Below are 22567 nucleotides of genomic sequence, written 5' to 3'. Positions count from 1 at the left end.
TGAATTTAGATATTCATTAATAATAGTTTAATTTACAATCAATAAATAATTTTAATTAATGCTAACAAAGAGAATTTATTTTACAGAGTTGAAACTTGCGCTAAAAACTATGTTTACCATATGAATCTCGGAAGTGTAAACAAGAAATAAGCGGTGGAATCACCATGTTCATGTCAATCTTTAGCCGTCCAATCACAGGAAAGCTCACATCAACCATCATGACGCTTTTATAAGCTGTGCTGTGATTGTACTCATTTAGGTTGACATGGTCTGGCCGATCTCTAGAAAGTGTCAATATCCAATTCTGCCATCCTGCGCAGTAGATTGTTCTCGATCTTATTCAATCCACCATTTTCATCTTCTCCAGTTAGCTGTTTGCAGGTGATGATATACATCAAAAGTTTAGTATTAAATTCTCTCCTGGAAAATGAGGTAGTGTTATTACAGGCTTGTGCTATTTAAAGCCGTGATCAGGTGATAGCCTTCTATCCTGAAGAATTTCTCTTTCATTTCTCCACGGAGCAAGCCTGTGATGCTTTTGGAAAAGTGTTGAGATCTGTGTTTTGAGAAGTTAACAGACGTCAACGATTGGAAAAGCGACGTCGGTGAGCTATCGCTCTCTTTGCTTATTGCTTGCGATAAACTCTAATCGACAATCTGCAATAAGGTAAAAACTCCCAAATTCTCCTGTCATCCAAACGTAAAACTAGTTGCATTTCCCCAAACAAGGGACGCTAAACAAATGGAGAAGAATTCTAAGGATTGGCCTCCTGGCGACGAAAGCAAGGATTCAAGTAATGATGAAAGTTCTGCTAATGCTGGAAGATTTTTTGCTTATAATTCAGTTCCTCGTTATTCTGAAGAAGAAGCTCAAGCTTTGGCAAAAAGATTAGATAATAAAAATACTTTTCAAGAAGCTATGAAAATTTTAATTTCATGGTTAGAAAGTGGGGAATGTAACGAGAGCAATTCTACATGCTTTCATTTTTTGATTCAACTATGTTGGAATCGTGTTGAAAAACTTCAAGCTGAGGAGAAAGAATATCAAGAAGAAATTAAACGCGTAGATAAAAATGTATTGAGCAGAAATAGTTGCATTCAAAATAGGCTGACTGAAGTTGAAGAAATATTCAGTACAATAGAAAAACAAAACTTGTGGACTAATTTCTCTCAGGATCATTTTGAAAACATACAAGAGATGAGAGCAGATCTTTTTAACTTTAAACAAGATGTCATAAAAGATTCTGCAGATAGCGAATTGCAAAAAGAGTCAGATGTTGAGAATATTGATGATGAACAAGCAGAAAGTACTACTCATAAATTGCAGGCTAAAGTCAGCAGTTTAACTTCTAAAATAAATTTTGTTAATCGGGAAACTGAAAAAATGAAAGCAAAATGCGAAGAAAATGCAAAGAAAATTCTAGAATTAAGGGCAGAATTGGAAAAGAGTAGGCTAAGCCACAACGCACACAATCTGATGTTAAATAGAGAACAAAAAGCTTCTGTTTCTGTTCAGGCTGCTTCTCAGTGCAATGTAGATCGAAATGAAGCGCACATTGTTTCTTTAATTTCTATTTTTTTGTTTGATCATTCAGATGGAGCGGATTTAAATGATATTTATTCCCATTTAAAGGAAAGCATTCCATTTACTAATGCAGCAGATGTAGAAAAAATTTTGAGGAAATATCCAAACATTTTTCTGGAATACCAGCCAGTTTTTCCTTTTGAGAAAAAAGTATGGATTTGTATAAGTATCACTCCGGAAACCAGAAAATTACTTGATAAGTAATAAATATAGATCCAGAAATACTTACTGGTGCAGTTAAAATTTTCAAAAATGTTTTTAGTGATTTAAAAAATGTTCCTTATTGTTTGATTAAATATGACTAATTAGATGTAGATAAGCAACGTCAACTTATTTTATGTAGAATTACTGAACAGTATCTCTCTCAATTATTCATGCAAAAAGACTGCAATTTTCATTGTAATAGTAAGTATTTGTTTCATTCCAGTTGAACTGAAAGACATCAGTTATAGATGAATAAGGTGGAAATAGTTCCAACTTTAATTATTATTTTTAGTGTTCACCTCATTTTATTAAATTAGATGGTATTGAAGACAAAAACATTAGTTTCAAGGTTTTTGAACTGGAGAATTTACAGTCATTTGATATAAAGATTTTTGTGAATAATTTTTTTTTTTTTCCCTGTTTTTACTGCAACTTGCTGATCAAAGCATCGGTACAAATGTACTTTTCTTTTCTGGCTTTGTAGTGTTGTATTTCTCTAGCAATTTTTTTGGTATATCAGTACTATTCCAGTATTATTTCTATTTTTACGGTGTGAATGCAACTATTGCAGTGGACTAATTATACTGCGAACTTTGTTGTACATGAAGAAAATATTCTTCCTTTGCTGCAGTTATAGAAACATTTCACTTATAAACTGTACAGTTATGAAAAAGAAGCCGAATAATTGGATCTCCTTGGGGAAGGTAAATATATGTTACCTATTTGTGAATGCAACTATTGCAGTGGACTAATTATACTGCGAACTTTGTTGTACATGAAGAAAATATTCTTCCTTTGCTACAGTTATAGAAACATTTCACTTATAAACTGTACAGTTATGAAAAAGGAGCTGAATAATTGGATCTCCTTGGAGAAGGTAAATATATGTTACCTATTTGTGAATGCAACTATTGCAGTGGACTAATTATACTGCGAACTTTGTTGTACATGAAGAAAATATTCTTCCTTTGCTACAGTTATAGAAACATTTCACTTATAAACTGTACAGTTATGAAAAAGAAGCTGAATAATTGGATCTCCTTAGAGAAGGTAAATATATGTTACCTATTTATGTATACTTGCAAACAATAATATCCTTTCATATTTAATTTATAATCTGCACTGCCCAGTTAGTTTACTTGCTACGGGTGAGTATTTTAATGTTTTTTTTTAACAAATTTTAATTTCTTACTATTTAAAATTTTGGGCTTTAGGTGAAATGCTTGTTTCTGTAATTTTTCACTTGCATTTCTGTGTGTTAATTTAATTACTCATTTTATGTTGTTTTGCTGAAATGAGGTAAGTGTTATTTAAAAACTATAAAATTCCATATATAATTCAGTTATAATGGAATAAAATGGAAACCTGTTTGTTTGCAATGTTTATTAATTCATTTATTTTTAGCTTTATAAATATCATTTTATTATTTTGGTATTCCTCACATTCTTTCTAAAGGAGGAATCATGTTTAGAAGAATCTGGTTTTCCATGGGATTTGTCAGGAATATGTCTTCAACATGATGGAATTCCAAGATATTCATTCCTTGAGTTGTGTTCTTTACTGAAAAATGTTAAAGAAGTAACATTCTGAGAGAAGGAGGCCCTTGTGGGCAACGCTGTAATCATTAGATTTATTCGTTTAATTTACTTTCTGTGGGCTGTCTGCAGAAAAGAATTCATAAGTAGAGCAGATATAATTAATGAAATTCTCATCACATGTAAATCTGTTGTACTTACAGTTTAACTTAATGTGCCAGAAGAAAAATTTATTTAATGGTTGTCTTTTTGTATTTCAGGCACTTTAAGCAAATATTATGTTAAAGTTCTTTTTCAGTAAAATTTTGAAAATTCTTGATTATAATTATATTTTATATTTATAATTATTCTATAATGAAATAATGTTGCTTTTTTTATCACATAGTTCATCACACGTACTGTATTGTTTTTCATTTGTGATTTGAGTATCAGCTGTGTATTTCTTTTACAATAGTCAGTAGAATTTTTTAAAAGAAAAATTCACCATAGCAATTTTAATTTGGTCCACACATTTTTCATTTTCAAGAGCTGATAATTTCTCCCTGAAATAAATTTACTCACAAATCTCATTTACTCTAAAAAAACTATTACTTAGCCAGTTTTAGATATAAAATAGTAAAAAAAAAAAAAAAAAAAATGTATTGCTTATGTTAGGATGTGAAGGTTATTTTACCATTTTATTAACAAAAGTACTTGAAATAATATGAAGATTTTCATATTGTAATTTTTTTTTCAGAATTTCTTGAACAATAGAAAAAAATAATTTTTGACATTATTAATTTTATTTTTCAATTTGAGGTATATGTTTTGTAATGGTTTAGAAATTTCCATTTGGTTCACATTTAGAGTGGACACCTTGTATATTTTTGCCATCATTATCAAGAATTTTCTTACATCACTTTTTGATTTTTGTGAACCCGGCACAAGCTAAGAATCCGTTCAGGAGCATACGCCGGAAAACAAACCTCATTCCTTCCTTCCTTCCTTACATCACTCACAGTATGTAATAAATGTACTTGATAAAAAGTAATTTTAGTTTTTCAAATAGTTGTAATTTCTCTCTATATAAAGTACAAGGAAGCTTGATATTTTATATAAAGTTTAAGAAAAAATTAATATATGGTTTATGAAACTTATTAAACCAATTTATGGAAATTCAACCTTATATATATTCAACCTTATATATATGTTTTTATATATTCTTTCATTCAGATTTGAAAAGGCATCTGAAGTTACTTAACAGATACAAATTATATTAAATGTTTATTTTTCTGGTTCATTTGCATCAATGGTTCCTTAATTATTTGTTAAAGAATTGCAAAATTCATTTTTTATAATATTTAGTGGTGTTAATTGTGCATGAGTTTAAAAAAATGATTTATTTAATATATTTTTTATAAGTTTTTTTAGTTTACGAATAAATATTCTTTTACATAAATTTATCAAATTGAATTTTAAATTAAAAATTACACATGTATGCAGGAACATGACAAACATTCCATTTTGGTGCAGGACAAATAAAAGTGTGGAGCAAATCATCTTTCATAAGCTTCTGATGATAAAGATTATGTTAGAATGATACAGACAGTTTTGAAAAGTAAAACCTTTAGATTCTTGAGATGAATGTTGTTGACTTGGCAAAGAAACATTTTTATGTTGCTGAGCTTATATTCATGCTTATGTACTGAGAGGTGTAATATTATTTTTGATTGAAAATTAGAAAATTTTAATCAATAGAAAGTCTTGCTGTGTGTCTGATCGAAGTGCTTACAAAGTAATAAGATAGCAGTGGTATGAAAATATTAAATAAAGTTAATAATGTAAAAATAGAAATTCATAAATGATTATAAATAATAAAACTCATATCAAAATATAACTTATTTTTACGAATTATCTTACAATGATCTCATAAAATTTTCTTTCAAAGCAAATTTTGGTCTGTGACTCTAGAGATCATATGTTTACAACATCACAAAAAACACACCTATCATTATATCTTTTAAAGAAAAGAGCTACATTAATTAACCCATATGTTTATCACTTATGTTCCTTTGAATATTATTGAAAATCAACTTCAGAACCTTAAACTATCTTTTACAACTTTCTGAAGATAATAATATTAGAATGATACAAACAATTTTGAAAGATAGAATTTTGGGTGAATCGTAGTTTAACCCTCTTTTTCGCTTTGGCGATATCTGGCAACCCCGTTTTCTGTAGCCTGGGAGTCGTCCGAAGTACACAGCGTAAGCTCTTGTTTGGTGATTTTGAAAAGTACGTCCATCAGAGGGGTTAAACTACGATCGCACTTAGAATTTTTAGTAAATTAAATGTTAACTGTGAAATATTTACGAAATGTTAGCGTTTTTACTTTCTCATTTACAAAGAGAAAGAACAGTCGTCATCATAACTTTCAAACTTATAGGATTTTGATGAAATCCCCATGAATCTGAAATGTATACTTTTGAAATTATGTTTGTCTGAACATGAGAAAACTCAAAAATGCTTTGAGCTAGTGGAATGAAATCTGGTATATCATCTTAAAATCAAATTTGAAAATTTCTACCAATTTTGAACAAAATCCATTCAAAGGAAGTTTGTGTCACTGTCTGAGTAAAAACGAATACAATAACTACAATGTACAAACAAGATAAAGGAATAAAATTTGATGTAAAGATTTAATATCTAAAATGCAAGTCCATATCAAATTTTGTACCAAATCCATTAAGGGGTTGACCATCTGTTGGTCAATATTTTTGCATGCAGGTAAACCTGATAACTCAAACAAGCAAGATTTAGATAAATGAAAATTGATATGTAAACTTATTACTTAAATTGTTCGTGTCAGATTTCGGCTAGAATCATTCGAAAAAGGCATTTAAAATCGATATGTGGTGATATTTTAAATGTCAAAGTAGTTTCATTGTTTTTGTTTTTTTCCCCCTGAGATGCTGCAATTTGAAATTCGACTTTGGTAAATCATGCATGAAGGGGGGGGACTGGTTTGTTGTCTCAAAACAGAAGATTGGCCATTTATCTCTCTTTGTATTAATTATTATTCAAAACATGTGGTTTTGATTTATTTTGTTTCAGTTCTTTTTTTATATATAAGAATTTCTTAAATGTCATTGATTTTAAAATTATTTTATGATCCTGTTTTTTTTTTTTTTCTCTCTCTGTTTTCGTATGATATAAAATTATACTCAGCAATATATATAACATATATGTTTATAAAAAGAGGAACATGAAATCTTCGCAAGATCTGATAAAAATAAAAATATAAGTAAATAAAAGCAATTAAAATTTAAAAGTAAAGATAAAAAAACTGTGTTTCCAATGCTCAATTTTTGATAATTTTAATCTAATATTAAATATCCTGAAACAAATTTTCATTAATTCCATTTATTATTTCTCATTATTTGTGCGAGAATTATGTCAACTCACTGGTTTAAGAACATGAGCATTTACTTTGTTTTAGATCCAATTACTTTCATATGCAAGTTTTTTTTTTTTTTTTTTTTTTTCCCATTTTGAAGAAATAAATGAGTAGTTTGATTTCCTATTTATGGTTCTAGTATTTTCTATTCCATTTGCTGCAACTTTTTGCTTTTGTAAACATGCCTTATGATTTATTATCACAAATATTGTTTCAATGCTTTTTAAGTTTTTTTATATTGCTGTGTAATTGAAAATTCAGTGGGATGACTAAAAAAATGATTTTAAAATCATGTTTTTTTTTAAATGTGTTTTTTTTTATTTATAAAAAAATGAATTTTGGGAAGAATCTGTGATGCAAGAGAATCATATATAAATTGAAAACAATAGATGTCTTCACAAATTTTGAAGAAAATATATTCAATGAAGTTACTTAAAATTATTAATATCAGTGCAGCAATTCTTTGCTGGATAATTTGTGCTGTGCCTCAGTTGTGCTTTTCACAGATTTTTGTGTTCACTTTCTTTGAAGGAACTGCAGAAACATGAAACCAACAATACCCCCCCCCCTTTTTTTCTCCCATCTAATAAATCAGAAAGAATGTAAAGTTAGGTGAATTCTGAATTTAAAGACTATGGGAGGGGGGCAAAAGTGTACCTGTGAAAATTGAATGAACTGACTGTCTTGAATTCTGCCATTTGAAATATTTCAAATAAGACATGAAGTTTGTATTTGTGCTATATAACATTATAGTAAAATATGTAATGTGTATATTATTTTGATTTCAAAAAACTTTCAAACGGAAAAAAAAGAAAGAAAAGAAACTATATACATAGTTTAAAATTTTTGTTGCAGTTTGATATTTATCGTAATTTAATACAAATATATATTATATGTTTAAATGTTATCATTATTCTTTGTTAATAAGTTATTATTTTTAAGTTCTGAAACATTCCATCTATTCTTTATCTCAATATAATAGTAAGAAAGCAAAACCGATGAAAAAAAAAAGTTATGTTACCCACCAAGATCAAATTTCAACAGGTGATAACATTTTATTGCATGAAGGCTTGCAAAAAACTGTGAAAAGGCTATTACTTATGTTTAAAAAAAATCAAGGCATTAGATGGCCTGATAGAAGATGCTTGGGAGCAAAGTAAATTAAGTATTCAACTTTCTAACCAATGATACTCGGAGAAAGTAAAATTGCTTAATTAATCATTTCATTTTTAAAAATGTACAGATATATTGATGTGTAATTGTAATGGTATATTAAAATGTTGTCCAGCGTGTATCACTATGTTTGCCTTTTCTTTTTTAAATTTGATACCTTTGTTTATGTATTATTTTTTCGATATTTATATGTTTCATAATTTTAGATTTAAATTTTTATCTTAATGTAAAATATAGTAAACACTGGATTTAACAATTTAGAACAGTAGCTAAATTTACCTTTGATGTAATTGGGTTGAAAGTGTTTTCGTAAAATCGTGAACAATGCCAAAAAGAATGTTTAAAATAGAATGGCACTTGCAGCTGTCTTTTATATTTAATATACATACCATATTAATTTCAAAAATTTTATGGTAACTGCTTATTATAAGAGTGAAAATAAAAATATAATTTTGCATTTAATTTTTGTGGTGCAGTTTGATATTTAGTATAATTTAGTTCTGTTATAATTACTCATTGTAAATATATTTATTTTGTAGTATATTCTTTTAAATTTGATTATTTTTATATGTTTGATTCAATATGCAATTCATGTAAAATACAATAAACTTCAAATTTTAACTGAGAAATTGGAACAAAAGTGTATTCATAAAATTGTGGACAATATTATTGGAAAATATAAATAGAATATGATGCTAGCAGTTGTTCTGCACAATGTACATACTACATATTTAAAGTACACATCATATTAATTTTTTAAAAAATAATTTCCTTGTATCTCTGTAATAGAAAAGAGAATTTTTAAATGTTATGTAAAGGAGTATATAATTAAAAAAATTTTGTGTTTAATTTGAGATTTATTAAAATGTTATCCAACTATCCATTATATATATCTATAATGATGCGAAATAAATATGTTAATATTTAGTTACGTATTGCTTTTAATTATTGAAACATATCATATATCTTTTAGATCAAAATAATATGTGTGTAATAAGTTCACGAATAATGCATTGATTGTGCACGTTAACTTAATGTGAAAAAGAAAAAGTATTCGATTCTTTAACAGTTTTCTCATTTTGTTTTGAAAGCGAAGAGCCACAGCAAAGATTTGGCTCATCCGAAGTTAAGAAATAATCTGCCTCCAGTCAGAGTCGGCCTTCTCTATGAAGAGGGCCCGGGTGCAAAAACCCATTTGGGACCCCCCCCCCCCCCTTTTTTTTGCAAAGTAAAAATAAATAAACTGAAAACATATTACTATTACCTGTTTTTTTTAATGCGTAATTTTGTTTTTGCTATTAATTACTTCAGGAAAATTGCAACTTCTTTTTCGATGCTTAGCATAACAAGTGCATTTAATCATTATGCGCACATGCTTGCCCGTAGACAATTCTTTAGTAATTTTAATCTGTTAAAAGATCGCTCAGCATTTATTATAGTAACTGGCAATGCAAAGAAAAGTTTTAACACAGTTAAGACATTTAGAAATAAATCATTATAATTATGAATTAGTATATATTGCAATATGTGTTGAGCGTCATTTACATCCCTTTCATTCAAAATCAAATCCCGCAGCAAAACAATTATTTGGATTAGGTTTTCATCTACATCGTTATTATGAAACGTTACAATGTGTTTGGAACATTCTTCAAAGATTTTTATATTATTGATTAATTTGAAATACTTTTAAATATATCTGTACAATACTAGTATCAGTTATAAAATTAAAAAATGACGTCAAAATTCCTCAACCGTGTTTTCTATAATTTCATCTTCTGCTGTATCGAAATATAATTTTTCGCTTTTTCTAATTCGTTTTTCAGGAAAATGCTCTGAAATATTCAAATTACGTGCTATCGCTTTTGCTTGGTCTAAAAATGAGTTAAATTTTGTTCTTAATTTTTTTTTTTTCAGTTTTAATTTTATTGACTAAATTGAAAGCCGAGGCAAGAACAATTGTTTTTGCTTGAAATAGTTTATTGATAGAGTTAATTTTTGAACAATATGGTTAAACATAAAATAAATGTCATTTCTTGTATTGAATCTGTTAGGTTCTTGTACTACTGTATTATTGTTATTTGCATCAGTAAATTCTTCTAGTGCATTGCGAGTTTGTTCAAACTGTATCAGGGTGCGTAGGATCATAAAAAGTGCTTAAATTTGAAAACTATTTTTAAGCACCTTAAAAGTGCTTAATTTTCAGAAAAGGTCCTTAAAAAGTACTTAATTTTCTCGTGAAGTTGAAGAAAGCCTTTTGTTTTGTTTCCCCATAAGTTGAAAATGACAATTCGAAATCATGGTCATAAAGGCTTGTTTACCGGATGTATCAAAAAAGAAAACCAACAAAAGGGAAAATTATAAGAATTATTCCAAGGGTTCCAGCACATATTAAGCACCCCTTCCTTTTTTCGTTTTTATTTTAAAACCTCCCTTTTTCTTCAACAATGTGCACTGCCATTTATTAAAATACTGGAATAGTTATTTAGAAGGGGCGGTGCCATACTTTGCTTGAACGACCTACTACAGGTATTCAACTGTACTATATTGAATTGTTATTAATTGCGGTACGTAATTACGTTAATCAATCGCTTAAAATCTAGTATAGTGAAATTTTAACTTGACGCCTTTAATTTTCAATGATCTTGATATCTTTCGTGGTATTTTTTTAATGTCCCCATCCATTTGAACATTTTTATTTATTGGACTAATCTTGCCAAATTTTTTTTGACTAAGAAAAATAAAAAAGGAACTGCTGTATCTGGTACTTAAATATTTGTAAAGAAATTTTTTTAAAAAGTTTTTTAGAATTTTTTTTTAGGTTTTATCTTTTTATATTGATTTTTTTTTCTTTTTATAAACAGAATTTTTTTCCAAATAAAATCTCTTTTTATAAATAAAGTCTTGCCCTTAGCAACGCCCAGCATTAAGCCATTGAAGTTAGGAGCTTGAAGTTTGGGAAGTTATTTTTTGGGCATTAGAGGCACACTAAGAACGGCTTTCTTAAACTTTTAATTCGAAGTTTAATTAAAAAAATAGAATTTTAACGTGTTTTCATAACATCAAAGCATATTATGGCATAACATTATTTTAACACCGTTTTAAAGGTTAAAAAAGAACCTTTGAATAATAAAAAATTTGTTGGTTGAATGTAAATTTTAATTATTTTTTTATTCTGAGAAATTAGTTTTGGACAATGCGATATATTGTCTCGGACTTCAAGAAAGACTTTCTTAAAAAAAAGCTTCAATTGGCATTTTTACTTTTCCGTATACAAAATTTAGCGAAAATATTGCAATCGTCAAAAAATTCGAACTCGAGATTTTAATGCATCTCCACGTTTCATACCTCCTTGAATTCAAAAACATTTTCTGAAAGTATCTATCTGACAAAGAAACATTTTGTGCTAGATGGATGAAATTTGATATGCGGTCCTCACACCAAACTTGTAGATTTCGATCAAATTTTCAGCAACATCCGTTTAGAGGAAATCTGTTTGTCTGTCTGACTTTTCGAATATAAGTCAGCATGATAACTATAAAAGGAAGAGAGCTAGATACTTAAAATTTATTACAGAGATTTAGTATCTATTGTATAAACATCTGTCAAATTTTAAGCCAAATCCAACAAGGAGTTCGTTACATGTCCGCCTGTACTTTCAGAAATATGTAAGCGCGGCAACTCAAAACTATAGTAAATTTGGTATGTAATTTTGTGACGATAAATGTAATTTTGAATCAAATTCTTGTTTTAATCAATTGGGAAGATTGCGTCTAAAACCCAAATTTGCTTTTCGGATACTTTCAACCGCATGCCAGAGATTAATCTCAAAACACTTGCCCACAATCACACTATAGATAGAAACAGTAAAAATATTTAATTCACGCCTAGTGATAATATTCCGTAACGTACGCCAATGTCACTCAAAGCATTTCTCTGCAATATGCCAGAAAATTTTGGAGAGACGCTCTGGCTGATTTATTTCCGTTTAACTTCTAACTAGAGATTGCAATACCGGGATACCGAATACCGGTATTTTGAGCCATTTGTACCATTTCGTAATACCGGTATTCACAAGTTTAAATACCGGTTTTTCGGTATTTACTAGAAATTTTTAAAATTGTCTCCACTATATGTTCAGGTATCGCGAACATAGCAAAATAGTATACGTTTTTGTTTTTATGTCTCCATAACGGGCGAAATTAATTAGCTAATTAATGGCTTAATTAATTGCTTAAATCTAAATTAGCGAAACATGGGTTATCCCTGAAAGAAAATATTGTATCCATAACGACTGATGGAGCAACAATTATGAAAAAAGTTGGAAAGTTGATTGGTGCAAATCAGTAGTTGTGCTATGCACATGGAATTCAATTAGGAATAATAGATGTGTTATACCGAAAAAATAAAGAACAGAAGAATCCAAATACTGTGGATATAGAAATTTCGGATTCCAACTTTGAAAAGAGTAAGAGTGAGAGTGATATTGACAATGAAGATAATGACAATGTAATTGTTGAAGAAGATATTGCTAATGAGGATGAAATATTAACTTATCAAGAATTGCTTCCTATAATTTATAAAGTTCGAAAAATTGTCAAGATATTTAAACGTTCCCCTATAAAAAGGACATATTACTAAAATATATACTAACTGAAAATAAAACGGAATATATGTTAATATTAGATTCTAAAACACGTTGGAACAGTTTACTTCTAATGATGGAACGATTTTTGAAACTGGGAAATCCAATCCAAAAAGCAATAATCGACTTAAACCTGTAAATTAATTTTTCAGATAGTGAATTCGGCTTAATATCCAGAACTATATCAACTCTACTTCCAATAAAACTGACTATTGAGGCATTATGTCTGAGAGATTTTAATTTATTAACAGCTAATGCAACAATAAATTTCATGTTGCAGTCATTAAAAGAACAGCACACATCACTATCTGAAGAATTATATATTACATTGAAAAATCTCACAGAAGAAAGGCATACCGAAATAGAAAATGTCTTATAGTATTTACATAATTATAATGATTTTAAAAATGAAAATGAAGAAAAGAAAATAACCAATTCAAATCTGATTAAGTTTAGAGTAAATTTTCTTAAAATTGTTTACACACAAACCAATCCACATTCGGAAGGATTCGGTTCAACTATCGAAGATTATGATGTCACTACTGTCGATAGTGAAAAAGAATTGTCTCTTGAACAAAAATTAGAATTAGCGATAAATAAAATTTCAACGAACCAAAAATACAATACAGAAATCAGTTATATCCAAAACAATCCGACGAGAAATCGATTTATTTGAAGATGAGGGATTTAGAGGTAAATACTTGGAAAAAGTATATCACGCATTGCTAACAATACTACCAACTACCGTAGATACCGAAAGAGCGTTTTCGACAGCTGGTAATTTTTACACAAAATTACTTTTCAGGCTTAATGATAGTACAATTGATGCATTATGTTTTTTAAGATAGCATTTCAAAAATTTGTAATAGTACCACAGACTGAATAGTGATATTTACACTTTTTTTGTGATTTAAATAAATAAGATGTTTCTTTACTTTTTTGTGATTATATACTGTTATAATTTATAAGTCACAAATTATTTTTGTGATATTTACACTCTCTAACAAAACTGGTAAATAAAACAAAGAAACACCTGTGTTTTCTTTCTTTTTCTGAAATTTCTAATACCGGTATTAAAACCGGTATCCCGGTATTAAGATTTAAAAAATACCGAATACCGGTATTGAAATTTTGGTCCGGTATTGCAATCCCTACTTCTAACTACAAAGCTGATTTTTTTAAATTTGTTTTCGTTATTTATGAAAATTAGGACTTGTCAAAGCATTTTCATTTCTTCGGAAATTATATATATCGTTTCTTCTGCAATTTTTTTAAGTAAGAATTTTTGTTTATCGATCAAAAAGCAGGTTTTCATTAAATTTTAGGAACGTTAAACGTTCAAAAAAGACTTTTACTACACTTTTAAAAATAAGAGGCGATAAGACAATTTCTTTTTTGTCTGATCATTTGTAAACGCTGCTATTATTTTCTATTAAAAATGATTTAAAAACTTATTTAGAACATGACTTTGTTCTATCGTCAATTTCATGGTAGTCTTGCCAGTATGTATGATGATAGCCATATGAATGCTTTAGTTCCTAGCTTTATAAGATTGCAATTGAAATTACTTAATAGAATAAATCAGTGCAGGGAGAAATTTACTTTTTCCAACCCAGCAATGTTGGATCTTAATTGTTGTTGCTTATATCATCTTGGATCATGCTGAAAACAAATACAAAATATTTGGTCATGCTGAGCTCCTACACCACTATCGACATTTTCAGAATGTTGTATCTATCTAATATTTTATTTTAATTTTAAGAAAAGTTGAAAAAGATCTTCATTGTTAATCTTATAAAAGTTGACTTAATTTTTTTGGTATTAATATTTTATTTTTCTTCTCATTTTTTAGATCATTTCTATGTTTTTGTCAAATTCAAAAAGGCGTAATTTTACAATAGAAGATGTTGTGTAAGTACAGAAATAAATATTTAAATTTTAAAAAATAAATATTTAAAATTAATTTTTAAGAATTTTTTTTTTTTCAATAAAAACTATGCATTATTATAAAATAGAAAAAAAAAATACTACGCTTAGAAAATACGCAGTTTATGTGTGCATACTTATACCAAGGTGCTTAATTTTTGGGGCTAAGGTGCTTAAAAATACTTAATTTTTGCAGCAGTTTTTCACTACGCACCCTGTGTATATAGACTACTTTAACCATATCTATTTTGGTTTTCCAACGAGTATCGCATAATGGTTTAAGAGTAATATTTAAATGCTTTTGTAGAATTTCCCATCTTTTTGTAGATGCAGAAAATAAGCAAAATAAACGTTGCAAAATCCCCCCCCCCCAAAAAAAAAATTACACATAACTGCTGGAAGTGTCATAGGCAAGGCACATAAATTGCATGAGGGATTTAGAACAATTATTGTATATTGGAGCAATTATTTTGAAATGGTGCACCTTTATATTTCCCTCTCATGTTGTTACTGTTGAATACCTGTCCAATACAATTAATAATATCTATATCGAGCTGACTTAATATTTCCAATAGAGCTTTTGCTAGTTCTCCAGTCACATCAGTTACTTCAGTAAACCCTAGAAATGACTCATTTAATCCTTTCTCTTCAAAATTTACATACCTAATAAAGACTGAAGTTTGTTTTTTATGGGAAATAATCAGAAGTAGAACAGCTTTAATACTGTAATACATGTACACACTCTACACTACTTTTGTACTACACTACTACACACTCTACATACACTACTTTTGTATCGTCTTTAATTTTCTTAAGAACTTCATTTCCTATCTCAGGAATACTTAAAAATATAACATTAATGTTTATATTTATATATGGAAACTTTATATTTTCTTTCTTAAATATAAACGGAAGATCTTGACTAAATATATATATATATATATATGATTTTTAAGATTTTATTTTATAAATTAAAGACATAATTTTAAGATAACCTGTGTGAAATAACTTTATTTTTGTGTGTTGCACTTTGTTTGATTTTTTAAAAATTAAACTTGAAGCTTCGAAAAAATCGCTCAGAATTCCACATTCCTTCTTTCAAAATAAATTTGTACTAAATTTAGTAACTTTATTTACGGTCTATTACAGTTTATTTTAGAAACTTTATTTAACTTTCTATTTTGTAAAACGGACAAACATAGACACATTCATTTTTATTCTTAGCAGAAAACCTTACTTTGTGAATTAAAATTCTTAGATTAATTTATGAATATTTGATACTTTAATTTTTGAAATGGTATGCATAATTTTAAGCGAAAAATTGGAATTTTTTATATTATATAAAGCATTTCTTCTTGCATTTTATCTGAAAAACTAGTATTTTATTTTTTTAAACTTTTTTTATTTTACTGCAATTAAAATTGAAATTCGAAGCATTTAAATAGAACCTAACAATTAAAAATGAGAAAAAATAATAAAGAAAGAATTTTTTCTCCATTAAGCTTTTATAATATTTAATACTTATTTATGTTTTGTAACATTTGCAATATATCAATTATTATTTTGGAATTTTTTTACATTGAACTTACTTTGCCTTTCGCGGCATTGTTAACAATTTAAAGAATTTTGAAACACTATATTATCTTGATCTTCCATAGACTCTATAATTTTTGACAGTAAATGCATGGAAATCATATAAAAGATACTTATGATAAATATCAATCGCTGAAAGTAATTCAAGTGAGCTAACATTGGTGTTCAAGTTGTTTGACTGAGGAAATATGTCGTTGCCGATTGGATGACAAATCGTAATAAAGATTGATTAGTCAAGGAAACATCAAATAATAATTTCCCTCTAGTTAAAATTAAAAAGAGAGAGAGAGAGATTGAATACATTTGAAGGAATAGAAAGAATAGCATAAAAAATTGGGAATATTGGAGAAATGTCTTTTTTACTTGGCAGTGTAAATAAAAACATATTTTTATTGAAATATGATTTTTTTTCGTAAATGTTAATTTTTAAATAGGTAATTAAAGTTTTATTTTAAAAAATCTATCTAAAATTTAGCAGATATTCAATCAAAATACTATATAGATATATAAATAAACCTATATATCTACGTAATGATAATCCTTTTGAAAGTAGTGTAGTTTTGAGTTGTTAGAGAAGGTTTTACTCAGATTATCGCATTTTGTCCTGCCGATAAAGAGATTATGTCTTTGTGCTTACTATATTTCATATACAAAATGAGAAATTATATACCTATCAGAGTAGCAATTTAGAAAAAATGCAACAACATTGAAACTGAGCCTATAAAGAGAACCAGAAAGGTTTAAATTTGTAATAACTGATAACACTGATGTTCTTCAAATTTATGTTTTGAAGTTGATATAACAAGCCGTCTCATAATGGCATAATTTCCGTACTATGGTCTTTCTGTATGTTTATTTATGGCATTTCAAAACTAGCCCTTTAGCAATTATCCTCTCCATTTCAATACGATTGTATGACTTTTCCGTATCAGTCATAAAATTGGGTCGTCATGTAACCGCGAAGGGCCATTATTTTCCGACTTTCCCTAGAGTAGTGTAATGCGGTCATTTTATACTTAAAGGATTCATAAGTTGTCTTTGACTTAGTTTACATTGTGAGAAATTTTTCCAGGGTAGAAAACTTTATCCATAAAGCTGGGAATTGTTTCGATTGCAATGTTCTTACATTGTCCCTTTAACCATAACTTATTTGTCGGTAAAAAAAAAAGTTATAAAATAGGAGACGACATGGTTATATAGAATACATAAAAACATTCGATTCATTCAGTTCGGACCAATCAGAAGAGTTTTACCTCCACACTTTGCTTTCAACATTAATAAAACTACATTCACTTTCACTTTGAAATATATTTCAAAACTGTGCTGTTCTGAGCTATATTATCAAATACCTAAAAATGCTTCGTCCACAGATACTCAGTTTATAACTCGTAAAGTCATGGTTGCCAAACCGACACTACTATAGTCAGTGTATTTTCTGTAGGCGGTTCAAGATCACATTTCTGCCTCGTTACTGGTTGTTTGCCACGGTTGTATGACTTTCGCGTACAGTACACTTTGTGTCCAGTCATAAAACTGTCATTCAATAGTCTCGTCTACAATGCGGTGTGTTACTGATAAGGATCAGTACTAGAAGAGGTTACAACATTTTAAACGTTATCTAAAAGTGTCATATTTGGCAAGAGTTAGCATGGTTGACACAATTTCGAATACTTAACGATACGTTCATTAATACAATTTCATGCTTTTTAATATATGAATAATTTCCACTTTGCTTTTTATGAAAGATGGGTTGCTTTTCAATGTATTTATTCAAAAATGTAGGATAAAAATCATTAAGGAATGATATTTCTTCTTATATAAATAGTGTATCCACTTCGAAACAATAATCATTTCTTCTAGATTTTAGATATAAATGCATTACTTGACATAAATATAACGTTTTGCATTAAGCGAAAGAGTTTGCGTTTCATTAGTTTTTGCTTTATTTCTTCTTGATTCGTTTATTTAATTCAATAATTTCGAACATTAAAATATATGTTATTTAAATATAGGCACTTAAAAAAAAGTTGTTTATTAAATTTAAAGTACAATTAAATGAGGTTAGTGGTATTGGAATGATTTGTAAGGAGGGAAAAGTTGCAAAAGCAAATCTTGAAATGTCGTAAGTAGTAAGAAAAGCTTCCAACTACGGATGTTAAGTTTCTATGCTATATCAGTTTTTAAAAAAATCAGTTTCCAGAGTAGAACGCCATTACAGATTTAAACTTTTCTGTTTATCATCGTAGATTTAATTTAAATGTTGTTACATTTTTTTTTTAAATATGTACTCTGATAAAGATAAATTATTTGTTCATTATATGACTTTGCATTTTGTATATGAAATATTGTAAGTATACGGTGCATAAAATAAGCAGCTTACTAAATCAGAAGTATATTAATATTTTGCTAACTAATCATTTGTATCTGAGAAAATTTGTAGGAGATATTAGCTGGATTCAAATTTAATTTTCTTCTAGTTGCACTATTTATTAAACCAAAATCCAAATCTACTGTTAAAAAATGAAATAGAATTAAGAAAAATGATTTTTACATTAATATATGTAGTATATGTTCTTCAGAAACTTTAATTTTATTGAAGATCGTTCTTATATGTACAATAAATCATTAAAAATAGTGTTGAATGAAGTTCTGGTAATACACTCTTCAACAATATACATCTACACCTTTATTGAAATGTTTACTGATTAGCTATGCGTTTTTTCCATATTTTAAACAATGTAATTATTTCTAATTTCAGAAGAATTCATGGCCGTTTGAAACCTTCCAGGGGCTCTGAAATAATTCAAATCTCAAAGCCCCTTTTTCTCTCCAAATTCTTTTTATTGATTTTAATTTGATTTAGCAATTTTAAGGAGTAAATTTTGAAAACTGAAGTCGCAAGCTCCTTTCTAAAAGGTCCATTTCAATATTGTACAAATAAAAAAAGTGCACAGTCAAAACGTAAAATTAATTTTAAGCAAAATATCAAAAACAAAAGACAACTTTATATAACACTCTAAACAATATTGTAAAAGGAGGGAATATATTTTTTAAACTGTAAAGCTCCAAATTTTTTAGAATTATAAAATAGCATAACAAATAACTTGTAAATGGTAATTAGGAATATTACTAGAATAAAGTTCCAAAATTAATTTAATCAATACTTGATTATGACTTGAATAAATTTGACTGCAAGGCCGTCTGTCATTAAATGAAAGTGTAAAACTAAATACCTTTCTACAACTACTAAAAATTTTCAAGAGCTGAGGGTATTTTTCTTTGTTGCTTTTTTTTAACTAATCACTCTTTGTTAAGATTTGTCATTTAATCAGACTCGTCATATTTAAATACTTCTTCATCCAACTAGAATAATATATTAACTTATCTGCATATGCATTTTGCGATTAATATTTATCGTAAGTGTTCTTTATAAGCTTCTTATGCATTCTACTTTCAAAATTTACATCATCAATGGAAAAATAAGAGAATGCAACGTTTCAAAATTATCTAAATATGTAACAATGTCACAAAAGATAAAAGAAATCACACTGAGAATATTTTAAAATAATATTCAATACATTGCGATATTATAAAAATCAAATAAATAGTAAATGCCGGATAAGTTTAAAAAATAGTAAAAAATGCTTTCTTACGTATTATTATTTCATTTTTCGTTCTAATATTCCATTAAAATAACCCGAATTTTATTTTTAATTCATAAAATAAAATAAGGACTGTTTTAGGAACTTAAATAACAAAATACCTGATAACATACGCGCGCACACACACACACACAAAGGAGGAGGGTAGGGAGAGAATGGAAAAAATTGACTTTTAACACGGAAGGATATACTTTAAATTTCACAGATATCTCCAAATTTTTCGTTTAAAATTATTCAAAAATTAAAGTGTGGAATATTCAGATTTTAATCTAAAACTTTTAATTTACAAAATAAGATTTTCTTCCAAAAATAAAAGTGAATGTATATATATGCGTCTACCAGTCTATTTAAAATATTGCCCATTGAACGTAGATATACGAAATTTAACACACGTATATTTGGGAGAAAGAAGTATGCAATTCAATGCATTTAAAAATATACAAAAAATAATGTTATCTCTAACGTAAATTATCTTAAAATTTAAAAATTCATAAATTTTATTGGTTTATCTGTTTTTGCATATTTTTATTCTGTAAAAAGAATAAAGATCTTAGATAGCATGTATATTTTATAGTCAAGATCTTCTGTTTATATTTACGCATGAAAAGATAAAGTTTTCATATAAACGAGAATACTAGATTTTTAAATATAAGAGAAGATGCATTTTTATAACTATATCAGGCTTGTTATTTATTTCACGTGTATATGAATTGTTTATTTGATTACTAGATTTATCAAAAGCTTTAAACAGATTTAATTTCAAATAGTAGGAAATTTATCAACTGTTAAATTGTCTTATTGACTTGTGTGTTATTAATTAGCTGAAATGCGCATTTAAGTAATCCACTTATCTTAAAACAATTGGAATCGTTTGTGATGGTAATAGTTAAGTTCAGGTGTAATTTGTTAGAATAGAATTTCTATTTCAGATTTTCTTTTAAAGTTTATTGATTTTCATTTGAGAACTATATTTAGCATACTTTAACTGTGAATGAATAATACAGAGAATTGATATGATTTGAAAGTAAAAACTATTTTTTACTGTAAATTTTTAGAAAGTTATCCGGAAAAAAGTCAATATTTCTCTTAATTTTTGATTAATTAAAATTCTAATTAAAAAATCACTTTTCTACCCTCCAAAGTATATATTTGCCAAATTTGATAGGCAGACGGCCTGGTGTGTACAGAGCCAGCTTATACACATAAAGACAAAAGTTTTTTTCCTTGTGTTTAAACATCAGTATTTAGTTAAAATACCAATACATTTTCACGCCAAATACTCTTGCCAACAGATAACATATGTTTTAGCAAACCTAGACTAATCACTCCTTACCCCCTGTTTTTCAAAGAGCTATGTATGATTTACTGGTCTTTTATGACCCGTACGCATTTGTCCCACTACCGTCTGCCTCGCAACGCTGAGGCAGACAACAGTGTCACTTTTTTTTTTTTTTTTTCCACAGCTGTTAAGGTATTCCGATAGCTTTCTGCTTTATACTTTGTTCAAGTTCGTTATAGTTTGTTCGGGATTATAAGATTCATTTACGCTCGCATTGTAGGTTTACTGGTATTTAATTATCTTTGACAGGAAATCTTGGTATGCATCTATACTCTGTTTCACCCTAACTTGGCAGTATTGTAAAAGGTAAAAAATGTGACGCTCCGCGTTGGGAAAGAGTTCCCCATCAATTCCGACTTTAAAATAGTTAAAATATGGAGAAATTTATCAAATAATATCATAAATTACAGAAATCCTTTTTTTATCAATATGTGTTTAAAATTATTCTCAAGTTAGAAGTGCTTATATGTTAAGTATTTTGTAAATAAAGCGAACGAATAAAACTAAAAGATTGACATATTGAATTCCACTTTGGCTAGAACCGGTCTTCAAGGTCAATATTTGGCGCGCTTTTCTTTTACGTCTCCGCCAACTCAACTTCATTCAGTTCGCAACCATTATCAGCTTTCGTACTGTTTTTATTCTCGCTTTTTTAGCAGCTGATATTTTTGATACTATTAATCGCATTAGTAGTTATAAGTTTTGTTTGGTGAATATTTATTCGATTCGTCATTTCAATTTACTTCTAAAATGTTTAAAAAAGAGAAAGTGTTTCCACCGACTACGCTGTGCACACCTTCAAGACGAGTGAAACCAACAAAAAGTGCAACATGTAAAAACATATTAAATGTTTATTCTCGACTCCGAGAAAACCCTTAAGATTCTATCAATCAAATCGTTGATAAAGTTTCGCATCTTACAGATGTTTCGCAATGAACAGTTTTCCTTTTGAAAAAAGAAATAAAGGCATCCTTTAAGTACCCCTGGAAAGAAGCGACCAGGCCCAGTAGATAAACATTTAGGTCTTGTAAAATATGATGATTTTACATTATTCTGTGTTTGACGAAAAATCCATGCATTTTTTTCGCAGAAATGAGATCCCAACATTAGATAAAGTTTTAAAAGATGTGAACAATGATACAGATATCTTTTCGAAAAACATTAGCCGAACTACGCTTTACAGAATATTGAAAGATATATTGTTTTCTTTTGAGAAACGGTGAAACGAAATGAAATAACTTTAATGATTTATTAAAATAATGTGTCAATAATATTGAAAAAATAATGAAAATAAGGAAACAATTAATTCTCCGATAAAGTGATAATATGATAAAGTAAATAAATATTTACTATTTGGCGAAAAATTTGCGAGATAAAGTTTCGCCAGCGATCTGCATTTCTAGTAACTTTGTACTTTAAAGTAACCCTGTTCCCCTGACGACAACTGCGATTCGGCATGCCTAGAATATACA

General features: G+C 28.2%; 1 protein-coding gene across 5 annotated transcripts in view; it reads left to right on the top strand.

The window, feature by feature from the left end:
- Positions 1–325: 325 nt before the first annotated feature.
- Positions 326–22567, top strand: part of LOC129961114 (ecto-NOX disulfide-thiol exchanger 1-like) — a 36193-nt gene continuing 13951 nt past the window's right edge. For 3 of the 5 annotated variants that reach the window (XM_056074950.1, XM_056074948.1, XM_056074949.1), the window contains exons 1-2: positions 326–2839; positions 14428–14486. In XM_056074950.1, coding sequence (XP_055930925.1) covers positions 743–1789 — 1047 coding nt within the window. In that variant the 5' untranslated portion in view covers positions 326–742 and the 3' untranslated portion in view covers positions 1790–2839; positions 14428–14486. Of the gene's footprint in view, positions 2840–3244; positions 9157–14427; positions 14487–22567 lie in introns of those variants that run through there. The other 2 variants (XM_056074947.1, XM_056074952.1) reach the window with 2 other exon arrangements.

The sequence above is a fragment of the Argiope bruennichi genome, chromosome X2 (assembly GCF_947563725.1).
Source record: "Argiope bruennichi chromosome X2, qqArgBrue1.1, whole genome shotgun sequence".
NCBI classification, from domain to species: Eukaryota; Metazoa; Arthropoda; class Arachnida; order Araneae; family Araneidae; genus Argiope; species Argiope bruennichi.
Note: the sequence above shows the minus strand (reverse complement) of the source record. Positions and strands in the feature narration are given on the sequence as shown.